The sequence below is a fragment of the Syngnathoides biaculeatus genome, chromosome 2 (assembly GCF_019802595.1).
Source record: "Syngnathoides biaculeatus isolate LvHL_M chromosome 2, ASM1980259v1, whole genome shotgun sequence".
In the NCBI taxonomy this organism is placed as follows: domain Eukaryota; kingdom Metazoa; phylum Chordata; class Actinopteri; order Syngnathiformes; family Syngnathidae; genus Syngnathoides; species Syngnathoides biaculeatus.
Genome location: NC_084641.1, coordinates 31,046,894 through 31,069,408, shown reverse-complemented (window position 1 = coordinate 31,069,408; position 22,515 = coordinate 31,046,894). Strand labels below are relative to the sequence as shown.

Sequence of the window (22,515 nt, the reverse complement as noted above, 5' to 3'; positions counted from 1 at the left end):
CTCCCTGGACCCTCGTGAGGATAGGTGGCTAAAAAAAACGGATGGATGGATTCAGAAGCGATGCAGGGTGAGAGCCCCAAAATAAAACCTCAAACATTTGGTGTCGTCGTAACACATCGCGACGAAGCTACCAAACTAGTAACAATGCAGTCTTGCGACTTTGGAGAGAAGAGCAAAGTGAGGCTGCCCGATTGTTTTCCAAGTGGCTTATCCTCACAAGGGTGCCTAACTACACCCCGAACCGGTCGCAGGGCACATGTCCTCCATTGAAGCGCAAGCCGGCGGCAAGAAACACTTGCAACTCCATGAAGGATCCAAAGATGGCCGGACGAGTCCGCTGCAGTAGGGAGGACGGCAGACCGCATTAGCATTCCTCATTTAGCCACCATCGGGCCGTTTCTGTGGTAACGCGCTGCTGAGCGGTAACTAGGCGACAGGAACGTGGCCGTCTGTATATGCGCCGTCTCCTATTGGCTGATTGATGAAGGGGAGCAGGGGGACGACTGTACACAGAAGAAAAGGAAGGGAAAACGGAAGCAAATCCATGAACTCGCCCGCTCGTCGGCCCCCGCGAGAATAACCTTTGCGCTCTGTGCAGCCGCTGAAGAAAGGTCACGTCGGCCCCCCGGTAAAAAGAGGTCAAACGAGCAATATAGTATACGGTGAAGTCAGCGGCTGGTGAATTGCCGCGCTCGCTGACAGCTGGCTTCGCCGGGACCGTTAAAGCGGGGCGGCTTCCCTCGCCGCCGGCTCTTTGCGAAGAGCTGCTGTCAGATAAACACGACTGCAAAAGATCGACCGCGTGCATCTCCGATCGGGGGCCGGGGTCGCGATAGGTCAGCGCACCGCGACCCGTCACGGGTCGGGAGGCCGATCGGACGCTTGGCGGCGCCGTCTTTGTTCGGGCCCGGTGCTGCAGTGTGCTGCAGTGCAGATGATGTCATTTCCACCTGCCGCCTGCCGCTCTGAATGCGATGCACGTCCACTGCAGAGGAAGGACGGGGGAGGGGGGACGAGTGGGAGGAGACGCGGAAGGCGGGTCGCCCGACACCGGCGCATCAACACGGTGACATCGTCGGCGCCTTCCTTCCCGCTCTGCGGAGGTGCGCGCTGGCGCTCCCCGGGCCGAACGCGAAGCCGGCGCGCAGGGTCCGTTGGCTCCTTTTACTTACAACGTAGAAGGATGCTGCTCAATAACGCAGTCAACACTTTGGGTGTGCTTTTATTTTGCCAGGAACTGGACCCATTCTAACTTTCCTCACTGGAGTGGATCAAAAATGAGGCGAAAACAGCCAACAGCGCAGCCCGTCGCGAGAAGCCTTTGAAGCGGCCTGACAATGGGCTCCAAAAAACCTCTCCCATCAAAAAGAGAAATGCCCCAAGAGGCTGAAAAATGCCACCAATGAAGCCTTTTCATGTAGCGGAAGAAAAACACACCTCAGGCTGTCCTACAAAACGACCGCCGGCACAAATGACTCATTTTCGAGCTCGCCGTGGCTCCTCATTATCAGAAATCACTAACGCTGCCCCTGGGGGTGCATCGTTCGCACGGACGAGACGGGCGGGCGGGCGCCGCGCCGGAAGCCCGTTTTGCGCACGGCGAAGCGACGCTAACTTGGCCTCCGCGTCGGAGCGCGTGATGGCGACTTCGCTGCTGCTTTTCTCAAGAGGTCGCTCCAACTTTTCACCTGCTTTGGAGTCACAATAGAAAGCGAGAAGAGAGAGAGAGAGAGAGAGAGAGAGAGAGAGAAGTAAGACAAAAGTATGCCAAGGACGACGCGCAAGGCCAAGCGTGGAAAAAGGGAGAAGACGCGCCAAAAGGGAGAAGACGCGCCAAATTGTGAAACTATGAAGAAGATGCCTTGGGCTTTTTTTTTTTTTTTCCAAAATCTCTTTTTCGCTGTAGCCAGCTTGTGAGCACGCGCGTGACACCAAGTTGCTCAATTTCTTCACGAGTATCACCTCAGCTTCAAACAGGCAACTACTTTGCTTGACTTGACTGCTCAAATCATACAAAACATGAATGGAGTGAGCGCCTGCGAGGACTTTTGTCGCCTGTCCCGCGACGACGCGAGAGCGGCTCTTGGCCTCCTGGCGTTGGTCCCGCTGAGTAGGTCGATACAAGTCGAGTTTACGGAAGGAGGAGATAAGATTGTGTCACGACAAAGGTCAAATGCCGAAAGTGAGCACCGCAGGGACAACGGTGGCTTTGTGACTTGGGCACCAGGCCAATATGCATAAATATAATATAATACAGTACGTGCCGTGCAGGAACCAATTTCAGCTCCGAAGTAAACCAAAGGTTTTTTCTTCCAAATCACAACTTTTGTAAAGGACAGAAACGTGACGTGCTGTCATTGTTTTCAACTTGTACCTTGCTGCAACTCGTCAGGAGCGCCTTATCAAAGTTTGCGCCTCCGCTTTTATCAGAATCTCTCAGACATTCCTGCCACAAAGTATGAATCGATAATGAGAAGAAGGAAGAAGAGCAAAACAGCCACAAATTGAATAAAAGTCAAGCCGACCCAACGGGTCACAATGGGGGAGAATACCCAGGCTGGTTCTGAAATCCAATAGAATAATAATAGCTTCAAAACTGATGACATAGTTTACCGTTTGCAACTTTGCATCCACGTATGGCCTACTTTAACTATCAAAAATAATGTCGTTAAACTGTAACACAGACACATGGGCACAGGACATTTTTCTCTCTCTTGAAATGCTTCTATTTTGTCCAGCTGACTGGACGGGACTGTAAAGGTCGGTGGAATTGCTTTCACGTGACTCGGCTGCTCCCTCCGCTCCCATCCACACAAGTAGCCCAACCAGCGTGACCTTTCACGTAACCAATAGTTCAATCGATAAACAAGATGTCTTTAAATGCTAAAATGCTTCATTTCGAAGTTGCCGTTCACGGGTTGTCGGTGCGAAAACACTGCAGATAGGTACGGGAGAGACGATGATCGATACAACTGTAGATAGGTACGGGAGAGACGATGATCGATACGACTGTAGATAGGTACGGGAGAGATGATGATCGATACAACTGTAGATAGGTACGGGAGAGCTGATGATCGATACAACACAAACAGTGGACGGTTTAACACATAATCGGTAAGAAATAGGCCTTTACTTCTGGGTAGCCTCCTTCGGGACTTCTTGAGGTACAAAGTCTAAAGCCGCACTGTTGGATCATTTCTCCCAGCTTTAAACACCACAATATGACGCAACATTTGAGCAATTGACGTCACGTTTTGTACCGTCAAAGTATGTTGAAAGATTGCGACGCATTTACATCTAAGTTGAGGACGAATGCCCTCGCCGTGACAGACGAGGGCCACGGACGGCATCATTTGTGGGAACTGGAAATCTTTTCCACGTAAACTGATCGACAAAAGAAGTGGAAAAGCTCGAGTACCTCTGAGCATCCAACAACAGCGACCCGCTTCGATGTCGCCGTGTACCGTAATGCACTTGTTGTCAGATTCATCAGTTGTCCAAAAAGGAGGTCGCGAGCGTACGTACGTACGTACGCACGTACGTCAGTGATTCCCGACAAATGACCCAATTTCACTGGGATTCATTTTTTCTACATCTTTGTTCATGAATCTTTGACTGGCAAAAGAATGAAATATTTTCCCGCTAAACGCCAGCCGCTTTCCCTTCAAGCAACGGAATACATTTTGTGTTCAACAGTTCCCAGAGTTCAGCGCCAAATTAAACTGAGAAGAAATCCCTCTTATTTCAGTGCAGATACTTTTGGTGACGATTTAGGCGGCGCGCAGTGACAACATAAAGTGTGTTAAATTGCCCATTTTGATGAAAAAGGCTGTCGATGCAATAATAATTAGGGAAGAATACATCTTTGGAGATATGTTGGTACTATCAACAACGTTTGCTTCATTGCATCCAAGTAGTAGCAAATCCGAACTTTTCTACTCCACCCAGAGCCGGCTGTTAGTTTTAAAAGTCCACCTCAGCCCGCTGAGAGCAGCAGCAGCAGCATGCAAAACTTCAACTTCTGCTGACTATCGCGCGCACGCACACACACACACACACAGACAGAAAATGAACAAAAAGTCTGCACAAACACAACACGGCAACCTGAAGTTCTAACCTTCAATCTTACTTTCCATCGGGGTAGCGTCCAGCCCAAAGGGGGTGCGGAAAAAAACAAGACCCCACACGGGGCTCTTTTGTTTGTTAAGAGGCGCGGGTGTCTGTCACCGGTATCCTGACCCACGTGAGTCTCACCATGGCCACCCCTCCCCGCCGTCCTCTAAAAACAACTACGAAAAAAGCACTTTTTGCTTGCAGCCCCTCTGACAGTCTGCCCGTGGGCAAAAGAATGCAAAAGTAGATCCGCGTTCACGTTGCGTGGAGCGCGTGGCAGCTTCTTCCACGGAGCCAAACAATGGAACAAGTGAGGGGAGAGAACCGACGGCGCTTGCTCCAACCGCCCCCCCCCAACCTCCTCTTCTTTCAGCACACACACACCACACACACACACACCACACACACACACACACACACACACACACACACACCACACACACACACACACCACACACACACACACACACACACACACTCTTGCGCACACGTGCTGCCGGTAAACAGAAGCCACAGACCTCAGTGTGGGGGTTCTCTCCCCCCCCCCCGCCCCGCCGCCCGCCCCCAGCTCACCTCGCTCTCTCTCTTTTACCGCCTTTGCATCCCCGACGTCAGGACGTGCCACAGGAGCGACATTCAAACAGGTTTGTTCCGTCTCATGAATGCGCATCTTTGCAGTAGTTAAGCCCAACGCCCGACCACCCCCCACCCCACTCCCTCCCCCACCTGCGCCCGTTTTTGTGCGGTCGGGCAACGTTCTGCTTGCGCGAGGTCGCGACTAAACGAGCCGCACACGCGTGCGCGCTGGACCGGGGTCTGCTTATTGGAGAGATGTGCACCGATGCTGCCTGTGTCCTGCCCATAACTCCAATACCTGCAATGCTGCAGCGGAAGGAGAGAGAGAGAGAGAGAGAGAGAGAGAGAGAGAGAGAGAGAGAGAGAGAGAGAGGAGAGAGAGAGCTCCCCTTCCCCCACTCTGCATTATGACAAATCAAGGCAGGCAGGCAGGCAGGCAGGCAGGCAGGCAGGCAAGCGGGCAGCAGCGCCATTAGCACGAACCCAACACCGAGTCGTCCGCCCTACATGCGCAAACGTCTGCGTGCTCGACACCGCCTTTCACAATCGGGTGGCTGCGTTTTGACCTGACGTGCGCGCAGTCACACCGCATTGGAAGCGCCGCACCGTCGCTTGGTGGACGACGACGACGCGCGCTCGTCACTCCGTTTGCCCTACTTGGGAACAAAGTTGGCAGCGAGGCCCGCTTGCAACTTGGATCGACAAAGAACGAGGCGCGAAGAGCCTCCAGTCTGCCAATGGGCAGCGGTCCTGATGCTGCTGCGTGACGTTTTGCCCACGTAGCCTACAAAATTCCATAAAATTCACACCTAACCCTTCCAAATATGTATCGGAAAAAGCCCATGTAAAAATCCATCATCTTTATTCTGCCGCAACAAAGCGTGAAGGAGCGTCCCGAATTGTTCAAACAAATGACAGCAAACGGAGAGGTTGAAAGAGCACAACCCCCCCCCCCCCCACAAATCTGGCTGGAGCCCCCCCCCCCCCCCCAAAATGATAAACCTCATGATGAAGGTGACATATGCGAGCCTAGCATGCAAAATGACATCATGAGCAGTCCTGACGAAATGTTTCGGTTTCCTGCAGCGCATCCTGGAGAGAGAATGACGTCCCCGTGACGACTGCTGAAGTTGAACTTCCATTATTGAGCTTGTCGGTCTCCATGCATTGATGAATTTATACAAATACTGTATCATTAAGAAAACAGATTTTTACGTTAACAAAAAAACAAAAAACAAAGTGGAACATGCCAGTACATGCAGGCAAACCTTCGACGATTCGCTCCAACAACTGTCGAATCCTGTTCTACTCGGCTATCTTTCTCTTTGCGATCTGCCGCCCATCACTGAGGAGCCCGATGCAAAACTTCATTGACAGAAAACTGAATATTTAGTCCACACATGTCACGTTTCTTTTATCTTCCCGCTGAAACCACATTAAAACCAAAAATATGTCGTTATCCCCCATCCTCTCCCATTTTCATACATTTTTGAAAAAGCCCCGAGGAGCCACTCGCGGCTCGGGAGCCGCGGGTTGCCTACCCCCTTGGAGAGCTGCTCCACGCTTCTTTTTTTTTTTTTTAAACAGCTTTCATAGCGATTTTATTATTTTATTTGATATAAGCGACCTCATCGATGCATTTCCGCAAAATGTGTTTCAGTTCTGACTTTGTCGTTATTTATTGGATAAAAAAAAGCGGGTACAAAAAAAAAAAAACCAACTTCCGCTCTGACTGACACTGCATTCGAGCTGTTCTTTAACAATATGTTTAATGGCACGTCCAACAGGCCAGTTGAAATATGAGTAATACGGTTCATGATGCAGAGCTGCTTACAGCAACGTCCACAATATTGTTTTTATTCTGATGAAAGCATTTGGAATTTTCAGCGAATGTGAACTCTTCTCGGAAAAACAACGATCGACCTGCGGACTTCCTCCACGTGGCGAGCGAGGGGTTAAGCTCAGCAAGGTACAAGGGCGGGCCCGCTTTTCAGACGCTTTCTGTGAATGAGCCGCCGACGGAGCGAGCGCATGAATGGCGGAGGAATCCGCCGCGTACGAGGCTCCCTCCCGCTTCCGCTTCCGCTTCCGCTTCCGCTCCCTTTGGGGCCGTCTGCAATGCGGCTGTCCCGGGAGGCCCCCCCACCGCGTCCTACTTCATCCCGTCAACGCTTATCCTCGCGGCACACACGCAGACGCACTCACGCCGCAAGGAGCCGCGCTGCTTGCATTTAGGGAAACGCACGTCTTCCAGTGTCTGCGTGACGGATGAGGGTCCGGATGGCCAATAAAACTAATTCTGATTCTACTTCTTACGAATGGACGTGCTCATTACTAATCTGCACGACTTGTACGAGATTGGCTTTTTTTTTTTTTTTTTTTTACTGCAGTTCTCTCAATATGAAAACACAACACTAGCGTGTTAACCAAACTAAACTAACTAACTAAAGACACGCGTATTCGTGCATTTTATGTAAGACCGACACTTTAAGAGTACATTATCTAAATTCATCTAAATAAAATTATGCTGTTGCTAACCGATGTTATGACATTATTGGGAAAAAATGTCACGAATCAGAATGATTTTTACTCAACTGATAACAACTGATCGAGAAGGGCAATGAAGTCAGTAAAACCTCTTAAATAATGCACCAGACTGGTATCATAAAATCTGGAATTAGTAGCTATGGAATATTAATATAGAAGTAGTGATGTCTCAATCCAGCCTTTTTTTTTCCAATAATGAGGCAACACCGATAATGCATCCTCGAGTTCAGGCCAAAAGCGACATCGGTCTGATCCGATTTCAGCATGAATCGTGCATAATTTGCTTGGCGTTGAGCACAAAGCCCGGTTAGCCCAAGCTTCAACAAGTCATATCAGGCCGTCAGAGAATAATCATCAGCAAGACAAGAGTGGAGAAAAATGGAGCGACCAGTTTCTTCTAGGCCGGGGGTCGGGAACCCATAAAGGGCAAATATTTGAAAATGTCGGTCCAAAAGAGCCATCCAGTATTTGTAAAACGGAAGACAAGTGTATTTGTGCATTTTATGTAAGACCAACACTTTAAGAGTACAATAAACCTCTCAATTCACTGTACTGTTGCTAACCAATGATGACAAAAGTACTTTTCACCACGAATGCGACTTCTTTGCTTAGTCGTCCGTTTCAGACGTCATGAAATGAAACTTCGTGCAGCCTACGAGACTTCCAACCGTTAGTCGTGAACGTATGTTTTTTTTTTTAAATGTGAGAAAGACTTTTCATATGCGTAGGCATAACCAAGCATTGTCAGTACAGCAATATTGACACGCCGCTGTGTGTGGTATGTGACGGGAAGTGCGTTCCAAGTTTTCACAATCAGCTGCTCTGCACGGTGATTTTTTTTTTTCCATTTCTCCCCACTTATGTGCGCTCGCCAACAACGCTTACCGACAGAGGCATGTCTTTTCGGTAAAAAAAAAATGTCCGGTGGTGGGCGGCGCATAAGCACGCTGTCATTATAATCGACATTTATAGGCTGCGTAATAACTGTAATATTTGTAATTGTGTGTGTACCCCTTTAAGAGCGGAGGGGGGCGGTACAAGGTAAACTATGAAGAATAAGTGTGCAGCAGATCCTTATTGGAGAAAGTTACGTGTGTTGCCAAAATGTTCACAATTTGGCCACGCCGTCACGCGACGGACCAGAACTGCCGATCGCGATGGACACGTCGAGCACCCCTGCCGTATGCACGATGCCGTCATGAGGGCTCTGCGAGCCATACGCAGCCAGCAAAAGAGCCAGATGTGGCTCGCGAGCCGTAGGTTCCCCACCCCGGCAAGAGGCCAATGGGTTGCGCATCTCGACGAAGATGAAGAATCACACTGAGCGTAATAAAAACCGTAGAAGAAGTCATGATAGAATATTGTGATCATTTTTTCAAGTTTGAAGAATTTATGCCAAAGACTGTTGTGATATTCCCTGTTACCTGTGGACCAATATTCATAATTTTTAGAGATACAAGTTTGACGCTAATGCTCGTTAGCTCGTCAATGTAATTTTTCATTCATTGTGCTAGCTTTGAGTTAGCGATTTTTGTGAACAAAGACAATAAACATAAGGCCAGCTTCTACTCCCCACAACAAAACAGATATCAAATGCTGAGCACAAAATTAGTAGCTGGACACAGGAGAGGAAAGTGTAATAAGGCTGCATTTGGAAATGAGTTTCAGTGTCTGGATATAAATGTGTGAAAGTTATTTCAAAGCGCGACAGGAGCAGGACACTCACTCCATACGCAGACTGCACGATTTGGAGAAGTGTCAGAAATGATCAAACGCCAGTGCAGGGAATGTGGGAATTAGCAGCCAAAAGCAGCGGCGAGACATACCATCCAGCGAGAGCCAGTCGTGCTGAGAGGAGGGCAGAGAAGGAAGGGCGCGAGCCTTGTACTCGAAAACCACAGAGTTGGAGATGATCTGATTACTGGCGGCCACCTGAAGCGTCACCAGACCCGTGTCGTGAGCTGATGACCAAAGACACACAGTGAGAGAGAGAGAGAGAGAGAGAGAGCATTCGTTTCAACTTCTGAAAATCAACGCGAACATTCAATTTCGAGCTTTCGCTCAACCAAGCACGCACGACTTGAGGCACGATGCAATCGGCGGATTCTCAGAACTGTGAGCCAGATTGTGCTAGGCAGTCACCCACCGTCACGCCTCAATGTGATCATCCTTCCATTTTCGTAGCTGCCTATCCTCACAAGGGTCGCGCAGTGCTGGAGCCTATCCCAGCTGTCAACGGGCAGGAGGCGGGCGGGGTACACCCTGAACTGGTCGCCAGCCAATCCCGGCGCACACGGAGACGGACAACAGTCGCACCGACGGGGCGACTTCAGCGTGTCCGATTAATGTTGCATATTTTGGGGATGTGGGAGAAAAGCGGAGGGCCCGGAGAAAACCCACGCATGCAAACTTGACACAGGCGGGTCCAGGATTGAACCCCGGGACCAACGCTTTCCAGCTGCACCACCGTGCCGCCTCAATGTCAACAATTCATCTGTTATGCGACGAGTGAATTTCTGGGATATGTTTGTCACGGAAACCAGCATCCACGTCTGACCTGGGCAGTAGCAACGCAGCACGCCCGGCTGAATAAGAGAAGCTGGAACTGAGATCTGGTCGAACATGCAGCTGTAGTTTGAGGTCGTCTCTTGCCAGGATCCCGTGATGAGCACTTTAACGCCGCCCTTCAAAACACACATGGATTTCATAAACTCAACAAAAACCACTGGAGTGTACAAAATGTATTGGACTATACGCAGGCATGAATCAAAAACTAGCTTTGTAAAGCTAATAATGCTCTTTTTTTTTTTTTTTTTGGTACCGTCACAAAGTTATGGAAGTAACATTACATTGATCATTCTGGTTATATTCTCCAAATGCTACATTACTTGGCAGATCTCTGGGATTGCAATACATTTTTAAAAATATTTTTCAACATTTTATGTTGCTCTATTATGAATATATATATATATATATATATACATTTCCCCCTTGAAATGGAACATGATATTGTTTTAAAGAGTAAAAATGACCCCGAGTGTTTAGCTGTAGTATGCTGCCACCCAAAGTAAAGAACAGATAATTACACTTCAAGTATAAAAATGTGGTCTGAAATCTTTGGCTTAGCCCCATACCGCCATCTCGTGGATGCTAAACGTTGACTTGTAGGGCCATGAATACGCCAAAACACTGTACAGTACAGTACAGTACAGTACATTACTGTGTATTGAATACTCGAGAAGTAGACAGCAAAATCTAAATGTGAGAAGATTAGCTGGAAAACATGACGACTGAATTTCTTTGACTCAAGCATGCCAGTCGTAAAATACAGTTTTTGGGGGCTCAACATCTACTTTTCAGCAGCCAAACTCCAGCAATGTACAACCTGGGGGGCAGTATTATTGATCTTGCACGCTTTGGATTGCTCCAGGCACAAGCACGGAGACCTCAATTCAATCAAAATGCCAAACTGGGCAGCGTCACTGGCGTCTGTGGATTCAGTGACAGTCACTCGCAGTCTGCGATGTCCTTGCCAAGATGCTCGGACAAGGATTCGCTGCGTCCTGTAACGTTACTTCTGACCAACTGGCTCGCTTTCTAAAGCGGGCCGTTACGTGCGCATACGCGGTGACACGTCAGAGAAGGCCAGGATTGGTCAGTCAATCGACGTTCTGGGCACACCTGAATCAAGCGACGGGGTGGATTATTTTTGGGCAGGGGGGCGCTGACACGGTCACGCCATCACGATCGACGCATTTTGCGCAAAGCCGCTCCGGAGTTACCTGGGGTCAACGAGCACGTAAGCGCTCAACTCACCTCAGGATAGGACCACTCCGGAGAGTAGTCGGTGACCACGAAGAGCCGCCCGGTAGCCTGGAGCATACCCAGAGCGCCGTGGGCGACAGCGGCCGAGACCACGTCAGCGACATTCATGTACGCCAGGGAACCCGCCTCCCCGGCGGTTCCCCCCGCACCGCCGCCCCCGCCGAGGGACTGAGGGCTGCAGCACGGTTGGAGGCAGAGCTCTGAGGGGTTGTAGCCCGAGCCCCTGGCATCATCCTGGCCCTGCGGCGGGCCCCCGCCCCCCGCGTTCTGACCGTCGGAGCCGTGTGAAGCCACCAGCTGGTGAGGGTAGAGGCTTCCTCCGCCGGTCATGGCCGTTCCGCTGCCATCCACGGAGATGAAGTCGTTGATGAGGTCGGAGAACTGGTTTCCGAAAGAGATGTCAAAGTGATCCAGGCTGATCTCCATGCCCGCCCCCCCGGCCCCTCCGCCGTTGCTGCCTTGGTGGGTCGCGACTGCGCCGTAGAGTCCCTGGACCACATTCGCTCCCTGGAGGAGCGGCTGCAGCTGCTGTTGTTGCGCCGAGCGACGGCCGCCGTCACCGTTGCCGTTGTGAAGTGGCATCCCCTCGCCCCCAGCGCCATTTCCTCCACCGTCTGACGTCTGCAGGTAGCGCTCGGTGGCGTCTCCCGCTCCGTTCCCTGCCGCGCCAGCCTGAATTTGATCTCCAGCTTTCAGGAGATGATCTGCTCCATTCTCGGACGCTCCAGCCTGCCCAGAAGTCACACCGGCCGCCGGCTCCTCGCGCTGAGTGCCGAGCCCAGAGAAGCTCCCCTGGTACTGCAGCAGCTGCAGGGATCCGGTCTGAGGAGTGCTGTCTGTCGGTGAGCCTCCGTTACAGTTGGCCCGATGTTGATTCTGCTGGTGGTGCTGGAGGTGACCGTTACTGCCGGGAGATTCTGTCTTCACCACGTGGAGCCCCAAATAAGCTCCAGATTGATGGGCATTGTGCTCCATCATGTGCGTTTTCTGGCTCATGCCGGCCCTTCCCCGCTGAGCCTGGCCGGACTGAGGAGCGTCCTGAAGAAAAAAACTGGGAGAACGGTTCTGGTGTGGCACATGAGGACTGGACACGGCTCGCCCGTAGCTCACGGCGGGAGCGCCGGACGCGTAGTCCTGCTCGGCATCGATAGCACTGAAATCCATCTGCTCCAGGGTGGTGCTCGGACTCAAACCGCCACCCGAAGGAAGCAAGGACCCCGCTGGAGTCAGTGTGAGGCCGCCCTGACCGGAAGTGGCGCCAGATGGCAGGGACACCCCGTTACCACAACTGGCTCCCGACCCCACCCGATAGGCGCTCTCCTTGGCCAGCTGCTGCTCAAAGGAGGTGTCTTCCGTCTTGATGTTCTTCGCCAGAGCCGAGCTGAAGCCGTAGCCGTTGTCTGCCATGGAAGGAGAGCTCTGCAGAGAGCCGTCGGTGCTGGCGCTGACCCCGCAGGAGGACGAGGCGCAGTTTCCTTCGGTTTTCATTGCACTGCCTCCGTAGGTCTGGCCCTGTTTGGGGTTGTTCAGGAAGCAGTCGGGGTCGAAGTTCATATTGGTCTCTGGGATCTTGACGCTTCCAGCGTCCAAACTGCTCGAGAGTACCAGTTCCTCAGGAACCCCGGCTGCTGACAGGATGGAAAGACCGTCCCCTGCATTTCCAGGTTCCCCCACTCCTCCGCCGGGGAAAGCAAACTTGTGCCGATCGGCGGTCACAGAGAGCGCCAGGCCCTGGGAGGTGGCCTCGGCGCCCATCAGGTGAGCGTTGGGCCCGCCGGTCGGGGACATGCTGTAGACGGGGTCTCCGGCAACCTCCGACATGAAAACCCCCTGAGAGAGGCCGGACACGACCGTGGCCACGTGACTCATTCCCGTCACCGCAGGACTGTCAGCCATGTCCGGGTCGCTGTTGAGGCCGCTGCTGATGGACACGGGGGAGTTCTGGGTGGTGTCAGGGACCTCCACCTGGTTGGTGGACGACACCTCGGTGCTGTTCTGATGGAGCAAGATGGGCTTGTGGACTTTGCCGTTGCGCTTCTCCCTGGCGCCGCCCCCTCCCGCCGAGCTTTTGGCGCCACCATGGCCGCCGTGCTCGGTTTTCCCCTCGGACACGTCGTTGTTTTGTACTTCAGAGTGAGCGCTGCTGTAGGCCCCCGTGCGGGGGTCCACCTTGGGGGAGATGATGCGGTGTTTGGCGCTGTTGCATTTGTGGTGCACACTGCTTCCGGCGCCTGAGGGAAACGAGGCAAAGGAGGAAGAGAGGTGAAGACAAGAAATGCATGAATTCGACTGGCCACATTGTAAAAGGGTCTCGCGTGTCCGCGGGCACCCCCGAGACTCTTTCACCACTCCCTTGTCGTGGCAAGTAACCTCTGAACACTGAACGCGAATTGCTTGTCTATCCCCTCACATCTACTTTTGTTCTACGGACGTCGATTTTTTTGACCGAGTTCATTTGACCGGCTGGATTCCCGACCTTTGCCCTTCATGCTTCTTCTCCTGTTGCCGTCCTGTCCTTTCCTCACAGGGTGTAGCGCTACAGCCCCGTTAATGTTAATGTTGCTTTGTCGGAAATAGGTAGTGAGGTATTTTTTTCTCTCTCATTCTGCTTATAACTTTTGTCTTTGTTTTCTTCCCCCTCTGGACACCTTGTTCTGTTCGACTGATCTCCTCGCAATTCACATGAACTATCATATTAAAAGAAAATCACAGAGGAAGCACAGAAAGTCCAATGTGACAGAATAAAACTGTTCCGGCAGAAAAGGCAGGATAGAGATCCTCCCTTCTGTGAACATACAGGATATACCGGAGCGTACAAGAGTAAAATGGACTCATGTGAACCCGGAGAAGAGAAGAAGAACTGGACCAAAACGTGACTTGCGGATCCTTTGGGACACCTCTCCTCACAAGTTCGAGTGCCGTCATAATTCCAAGAATCACGGCGGGCTTTCTGGCTTTTCTCACGAGCGCGTATAAAAGTCTCAGGGTTCAGGCAAGCAGCGGCTTGCTTTTTACTCGCCGGGCGCTTTGTCTATCCACGGCGGTCATTCGGGAAGCCGCCAACAGCCACGTGGAACAAAATGCATTTTTTCCAAGTAATGTCCTGTATTATATTTGGTTTTGCTCAGATGGTGAGTATGTCATTTGGGGAACCGTGTTTTGCTTTTCAAATCCGTTACAGCTCCAAAATATTCATAGCCATCCCCTTTTATACACGTACGTTCCCTGAGTCGTCTGACTACTTATCGCCAAAGATTTGAAATATTAATGCTTATCGTCAACGAAAGTGTGAATGTGAGAAAATGTCTCAATTGTCTGAACTGAATAAACTCCTTGAAATACTCAGAGGATTATTATCCAAGGAATGAATCATTGGCGTGATTTTACTGCAATTAATAAGAACAATGGTCAAGATTATACAGAGAGTTAGTTCTCGGGTCAAAGCGGTCTCGACCTGAAACGTTTCGACTTTACCACGCCCGAGTCTTGTCCGCCATTTTGGCCCCAGCGCCATCGTTTTTTTTGCTCAGCTCATGCATATTTCTTATCTGCGTTTGTGCGCTGGGAGTGTATTTGCCCTTTTTGCACACTTTTTTGCACATCATTATACATTTTTTTTTTTAGCAATGCTGGTCCAGCCGAAAGAAAAGCAAAAGTAAAAACAAAAACACTTAGCATGGAAACAAAACTTAACACCATAACAAAAATCAGAAAGACGAGAGTGGCGATCATTATTGACGACAAATCCCATATTTTGGCGCACGCGAAGGGTTTCGCCCCTCAGAGGGATCATACAGTGATCACGAAGCAACTTTTTTTGTGAAGAAAAAAAAAAACGTTCTCCGATCGTTGCTGAGATGGAAATCTGACTTCCGTGATGGACGCAGGATCCGAATCGACGTAGGCTTCACGTCAGCCGAATGTTCACTGAGGGAAAAGGCGCCTAACGTTGAAAGAGCAGAAAGGCGACGCCGACGCTAGCGACGACGACGACGTTCGTGCGTTTGCTTCCTGAGCAAAAGCTGAGCCCATTCACGCAGCCTCACTTTGTTCTTCATCCCTCATGGGAAGTGAAGCATCTTATTTTTTTTTTACTTGAATGCATTTTAGTTTTTTTTTTTTATATGAAGTAGCAACACCCATCCAATTCTGAGCCGCTTATCCTCACGAGGGTTGCGGGAATGCCGAAGGCAATCCCAGCGCTCGTCGTAAATTGGGACTTTAACGGTGAAATGGTTCGGTTAAGTCGGAATCGGGGTTAAGTCGCTACTGTGGGAACGGATCTCAGTCGTAGACCGAGGACTCCCCGTAGTTTACTTTTTCCACGGCTTTTTTGTTCATGATAAGTGCCGTTCCGCTTCAGCCTCCTCGACCGACAACGACAGCGGCGCTACTACGGCTCGGCAAGACCGTCGGCTTGTTTTCTCCTCTCTCCGCTCCGCCGGGGTAGCCAAAGCGTCAAACTCAAGAGCGTGCCGAGTCTATTTGGCAGCCATTTTCCTGATTCAAGTCTACACGTGCGCGGTATGAAAAGTGAAGTATTGATATGATTATGAGAGACGAAACACTCCAATGTGTTTTGAAGCGAGTGACTCGGGCCCCGAGCAACCGCTTATGTTTGATTACTGGTCAGTGGGCCGACAACCACCGCGCAAGCGGATCCATTGGTTTTTCAAACTTCATATAAACAAAGGAGTGCATGAGAATGACCGCTCGTGTGCAGTATTTCAAAGGAGCTCATAGCTCGCCTAGCACAGTTTTTCAGTTCGCTAACTTCATGCTAAATAGCATCTGCATTGTGGCGCTTTAATCCTTGAGGCCACGGACGGAACACGCACACAGACAATGTAGCAGCACTCAGTCGTGTGTTCTTTCTCCTCTGCAAGGAATGACAAGTTTTACTGATGACCCGAGAGGACAAGTACGATACTTTACTGTGCTATTTTTCCTCGTTCAAAAAAGATGGCCACATTTTTTGGGTGCGTTTCAGTGAAGAGGGGGAACGGATTCATGGCTTTTCCGTTTGTTTCAGTGGGAAAAGACGATTTGTGTTGTGAATTTGGAGCGCGGTCTCGGAACCCGTGAAACTCCGATCCGAAGGCACCACTTTATTGGACTGGTATTTCCAACAGAGAGAGTCATACTGTTACTGTCCAGTATGGTCTGGATGGCAACTCGCAGTAGTGTACGTCACTCGCTTCCAGCACGAGGAAAGCAGGAGCGACCACCCACACGGTCTAAGCCTACTCCAGTTGGAGTTGGAACCAGCTCAGCCCCACCCGCTCACAAAGGCCCTTACCCGGCGTGCCCGTGCACAGGCAGTTGTGAGTCCGGGGAGGCGGCTTAGTCTGGTGGCTGTCCAGTATCTGCTGGACTAGTTGCTCCACCGAGAAGCCCGAGCCGCTGTTCCCGTTGCTGCAAGTCCACTTGATGCCATGAACTGCCGGGAGAGAGGGGGAGGAGACACAGATGTCAGAGCACCGGCCACGCCATGCCCTGCCCCTCCCCGAACACCTGACGCCAGCGACCTCGGCGTGACTGATCGCGCCGGGTCAATTTTGTCACCGTCTCTCCGTCGCGCGTCAACGGCAAAGGAAAATGTTGTGTCTTCGTGCCCGTCCGGCGTCCGGGCCTCGCCTCATCGCCGCCCTGCGACTCTCTTCGTCAAAGTTGCCGTTTCTTTCCAAACGTGCCAATCGTGTCTTCGCAGTGAGGGCTGACGAAAGCCCAGCCGATCGCAGGGCACACGGAGACGGACAACAGTCGCGCTCACAATCGCACCGAGGGGGGCAATCTTGGTCTCATTGTTTTATACAACAACAACAAAAACTGGCATTTGAACAGGGTCGTGTTGGCCATTTATGTTGACTGGAAATGTAAGATGGTCCAAAATGAAAATGTCGCAAAACAAACCAAAAAAAAAAAAAATAGCAGGGGAATGGAATTGGATGACTGACGATCGCTCGAACGCGCGACGACTATGGCAGCAGTACAGAGTCCTGACCGGCAGATGTCAGTATTGCTCACCAGAGTTAAGCTCAACACGCCTTTGTGTGCAGGTCAAATAAATAGGATTCATTTTTCTGTCAATAAATACACATACCGCCCCCCCCCCGCCCCCCGGTTACAGTAATAATTGTCTTGTTAGACAGCGCGAGGGTGCAGTAGTCACTTGCACGTGCACAAATAGTACAAATGAGGACACTTAACACAACTGAAAATGATGTTCAAGTGCAGCAGCTGATATAGTTTATGCAGCCGCATAAAAACGGAAGGAGCCGCGGGGCGTGTGACTTTAGTTCAAACAGGTGGCCTACCTATGGAGAAAATAACAAAAGAAAATGCGGAGCGACCGGGAGTCGCGCCAGTGCCAACTTTGCTACAAGAATGCCACGCGTTTCGGGAATCGTCCGCACTCATTCATTACAAACGACTGCGGAGCGTAACGTAGAACAATTGCGCTTTTATCATATTCGATGAAGGAAGTGCGTTTCATCCAGGCACAGATGGTGTACAATAATGTGACCAAAAAAAAAAAAAAAAAAAAAGAATCATGGATTCCAGGTCAATTCAGTATTTTGTCGGAGGGGCTTTGTGGTATCAGCAATGAAAAATCTGGTAAAAAAAAAAAAAATTGCTCATAGATTGCAGAATAACACTCAAAGTTCATGACTTAAAGTCTATCCTTGACCCTTTTGAACCTCTTCTCCCATTGGCTGGCAAATGGTTCAAAACATGTGAAATTCTGAGGAATTCTGTAAGTTTAAGTCCCAAAATAAATGCGCTGTTTCAAATGGCATCATTTGCCCTAAAAATGCCACAAAAATTGCAAAAATTGTGATCGCGAGTGCGACTCTTTGTCTGCCTCCGTGTGCCCTGCGATTGGCTGGCGATCAGTTCAGTTGGGGTTGGCTCCGGCACTCCTGTGACCCTTGTGAGGATAAGCAGCTCAGAAAATGGATGGAAGGATGGAGGTTTTTTTCATTCAAAGAGGAATGTGGACGTTAGAATAAGTCGTATAGCGTAATTTCCGGCCTATAAACCGCGACTTTCTTTCTCACGCTTTCAAACGCTGCGGTTTAAGCGATGCTGCGGCGCCAGCGTTAGCACGCTGCTAGCGTTAGCGCACCTGGTTATAAGCCTCTGTTGTGCACCGAGGCTTATAATACGGTGCACTCTGGAGGCCGCGAATGTTGGTACTTCAGTTATCAATTGATTCGTCATGGAGGATTTAAGATGAATTTGAAGTCCCCATTCCAATCCCCCCCCCCCCTTTCCCCACAAAATTCTATAAAGATGGCAGCTCGATGACACATTAGCTTGTGTAGCGCAAACACGAGTTTGCGCAACGAACTCAACCCATTCACAAATGTCCCATTTTGCTTTTGTTCTGTGGATCCTGAATTAAGAGTGTCAAATGAGCAATTATATCGCGATAGTTGACAACGTACAGGGGAAATACTGCACACGGCCGTGCGGCAAGTCAGGGTTGATAATCTCACGCAGGCGCTGTTCAAACTGGGGCGCGGGGCCACCGAGAACGACCATCAACACTTTTCCTGCCGCTGAAAAGTTTTAAAAACTTTTTCGAGTAAAAGCACATCCTTTGTTCACCGCACTTGGCGCGATTCCATTTTCCGCATTAGAATACAGTCCTGATGTTTTGGGCAAAATCCTGATAAGAGAAGCGAAGTCTGGTCTGCTAGTTTATCGGCAGAACGTCTGCGGGATCAGATAAAGACAAGAATCTCACACAGACACGTGATATAATATCTGACGAGTCAACATATCGGTCGGGTTTGTGCGTGTACACTTGAAGCCAAAAGCTAACATAAACTGTGCAAAAAAAAAACAAACAAAAAAAACCACATTTCGTTTTATGTCTCACAGTCTGAAGTCAAATCAGATTAAATCTCTCCTGTTTCATATCAGTCACCATCACCAAAATCATTTGATTTTGTTAAATGTCACAACAAGGAGAAAGAAGAAAGAATTCTAACCCTTTCTTCAAGGTCACAAGTTGATGTACATTTCCTCAAAAGTGCATGACTTTGGTCAAAGGTTTTGGGTAACGTTCCTCAGGGCTCTGACAGTCCTCTGCCGGGAATCCTGGTCCAATTCCTCCTGACACAACTGCTGGAACCGAGCCAGGTTTGTCGGTTGACTTGCTTGCGCACGCCTTTTCAGACCTGCCCGCAAATTTTTCATGGGTTTCAAATCGGGGCCAGTCCAAGAGATTGACTTTGTTATCCTCAAGGCGCTTTTGAACCATTTTGGCAGTCCACTGTCTATTTGGAAGAGCCAAGTTTGATCAAGTTCATCTCTGGGACAAAGAGCCCATCTTCTTCCTGAGCGGTGTGGACGTTCCTACAATGTTTATACTTGCGTATAATTGTTTGAACGGATGAATGTGGCACATTCAAGCATCTTGAAATTGCACCCAAGGATGAGCCCGACTTATGGAGCTCCACGATTCTTTTTCTGACTTCCTTACTGATTTCTTTTGATTTTCCCGTGATTTTAAACAAGTAAAAAGAGTGTTCGGGATGTGGCCTTAAATAACAGTTAACCTATCAGGAGCTTCCAAAGCCATGACCTCATCATCTGGGCTCCCCCATGTTCTTTAAAGACCGAGTACTTTTTGTGGATGTAAACATTTGACCTTGAAGAAAATAATACAAATTTCACCAAGAACTTCTCCCTCTCATTATTGTGGCACTGAACAAAATGGACTCATTTTGGTGATCTTGACCGACCTGAAGCAGGACCGGTTTACTCTCGTCCGTGAATTATCCACACCGAACAGGTTGCCAGCCGATCGCAGGGCACGTAGAAACAAACAACCATTCGCACCTACGGGCAATTAATGCATATTTTTGGGGGGGGATGTGGGAGGAAAGCGGCGTGCCCATTCGGAGAAAATCCGCGTAGGAGGGGAGAACACAGGCGGGACCGGGATTTGAAGCCCAGTCCTCAGACCTGTGAGGCAGACGCTCAAAGCAGTTGCCTCACCGTCTCGCCTACAATTATTCATCCGTGGGGGTATAAAAAGTCTTGTCAAGCAGATGCCTCCAAAACGTCTGCTAAACATGAACAGAACCTCGAACATCCTTCGACATCCAGCTTGTTTTCGATGTCGTTCGATGAGGCAGGTGTACCTTATAAATTGCAACGTGAGTTTTGCTAATAGAGCGCAGCCATCAGTTTAAAGGTGTGTTACCAAACGGGCCCACTAGATGGCAATGTTGCTCCGTTACACTGCTTACTTTGGCTCAGCGAGCCCTCCATAAAAAGAGAGAGAGAGAGAGAAAGGGTAAAAAAGAAAAAAGAAAAAGCAAGAGTGTTTTCTTGCACTTTATGGATCCTTTTTGTGCTAGAAGGCGTCACCCTCTCTGTCCCAACAACTCCCAAAGTTAATGACTTAACGCATTACTGCAAATGGTGCTTGGTTTTACATTAAGTCCCAGATGTAATGAACACCGTAGGCCATTGTCGCTTGGCGGCTTTATGTCCGAAAAGTGACAGCAAGCAGAGCAGTGAGGAGGATAATGATGTCGACGAAACCTCGCCGATGACACCCGAAAGTGCGCAGTGAGCGGCGGCGCCTTTAAGGTTCCTCTTTAGCTGGCCAAAGCGCTAATAATTGGCCGCCGGACGTCATCGCCCCCCCGTCTCGTGCTCGATTGCCCTGAATCGCCGACCGGACTGACTGTATGCCGGTCCTTGGAAGGGTTCCATACGATACAAAGCCCCTATTCGACCGTTGCCATCATCTGAAAAAGGCCGACCTTTTCCACACAATCGCCTCGGTATTTCGCGATGCCCGGAGATACATAAAAGAAGAAGAAGAAGAAGAAAAAAAAAAAGGACATCTAGCAGAACAATCTGTGAAGATGATAACAAGGTGGATCAGTCCAGTGAGGGCAGTGCGGATGGGGTGGGGAGGAGGCATTTTCGGCTGAGTCAGATGCCGTGGCCGTGCGGCGACGTCCCCGGTGACGCACTCGTACAGGAGGGAGGCGCGCTTCTGGACCGGTCTGAGCGGAGCCTGCGGTACCGGCAGCGCCGTCCTTCGAGGGCCCCGGGAAGAACACGCGCTCGTACGAGAAGTAATGCTCGCCGACCGAGGTGCTGTCGTAGCAGCAATCAGCTCATGAGAGCAGACACCGGCGCCCCAACACCAAACCAGAGGATTTGATATTCAAAACTAGAAATGGAATTTTCTGAACGGGGAGCGAAAGACTCACACATGGGTTTGAGCTGGCCGATCAGCTCCTCCTTGGTCCATTTGGCCCACTCCTTCTTGTCCGTATTGATGGAACACAGGATCGGACCGCACGGTTTCCCGCAATCCTCGATGGCCGGCACATTCAAATAGTGGACCAGCACAATGTCGGGGTTCTGTGGGGAGAACAGAAGATGAGATTAGGCGTGGCGCTCGACCCGCTTCAGGATGCGACGGCTCAGCCGTGGCCGCCTTCGCCGGGCCTGAAAGGCGCCAGCTGGGTCGCGAGATGTCGAGCTACAAACGGCGCACAGTCGCACACAAAAGCAAATCCGCAATCACCTCACTGCGCCGCGCGCGTGCGTGTTTGGACGTATCTGTCGACATTTGCACGTGTGCTCGTGGAACGACGCTTTGATTGGATTTTTCTCAAGTCCTCCCGCACGCCGAGTTGATCCGTTGCCCGAAACGATGTTTCAAAGTTCCCAATTTGTTTCTGGGTTTCCAATGCAACTTATTCGACTGCCAAGTTGACCAAACAGATCCACGTTCAATTCCTCCGGGTACTTGACGCCAGACCGCATCCGGGAACAAATCCGACATAGAGAGAAGACGCGAGCGCCCGAAGCTAAACAAGACGCAAGAATGGCCAAACGGCAGAGGCTGACGGAGAAAAACGCAACGACAACATGCGTGCGCGACTGCAGGTTGAAGCTTCATCAGCGCTAAGTGGCAAATAAATCAAGGCGCGGCTACAGTAGGCCCGGGCGCCCTCTCGCCGTGTATACCATTAATCAGGGGACCAGACACCCCCCGCTCGCTTTCTCCCCTTTCATCGGCTGAAGGCGACCGGGCCCAGAAAAACAATTACTTCTGGGGGGAAAAGAAGCCCAAACATGCCAACGACCGCCGCCCCCTCCGATGACCTCATGTCAGCACTTTGCAGAGGACACGTAACGACGGCGGCTGCCGTCTTTGGATGCGGATGGCGCGGGGCGGGCGGCGACGGCGAGCCGTGGCCCCGTGCCGGAGTAATCGAATGACGTAAACGCGCAAAAACGGGGGAGCTCCCGTCCACGGAAGGATGAAGATCGTCCCCCCCACCTCCCAATCTTTGCCCCTTCTTTCACACTTCTTATGAGGAGCGACACCCTCCTTGCTCGTGAAGACGAGACATGAAAAATGTAAATCCTTCCATTTCCTGCTGGCTGCTTCCCTTTTTCACTGGC

General features: G+C 50.5%; 1 protein-coding gene across 3 annotated transcripts in view; it reads right to left on the bottom strand.

The window, feature by feature from the left end:
- Positions 1 to 22,515, bottom strand: part of camta1a (calmodulin binding transcription activator 1a) — a 193,907-nt gene that overhangs the window by 14,217 nt on the left and 157,175 nt on the right. For all 3 annotated transcript variants that reach the window (XM_061847447.1, XM_061847453.1, XM_061847462.1), the window contains 5 exons: positions 21,309 to 21,462; positions 16,361 to 16,501; positions 11,053 to 13,292; positions 9,794 to 9,920; positions 9,063 to 9,197 (listed from right to left, as the gene is read on the bottom strand). In XM_061847447.1, coding sequence (XP_061703431.1) covers positions 9,063 to 9,197; positions 9,794 to 9,920; positions 11,053 to 13,292; positions 16,361 to 16,501; positions 21,309 to 21,462 — 2,797 coding nt within the window. The remainder of the gene's footprint in view (positions 1 to 9,062; positions 9,198 to 9,793; positions 9,921 to 11,052; positions 13,293 to 16,360; positions 16,502 to 21,308; positions 21,463 to 22,515) is intronic.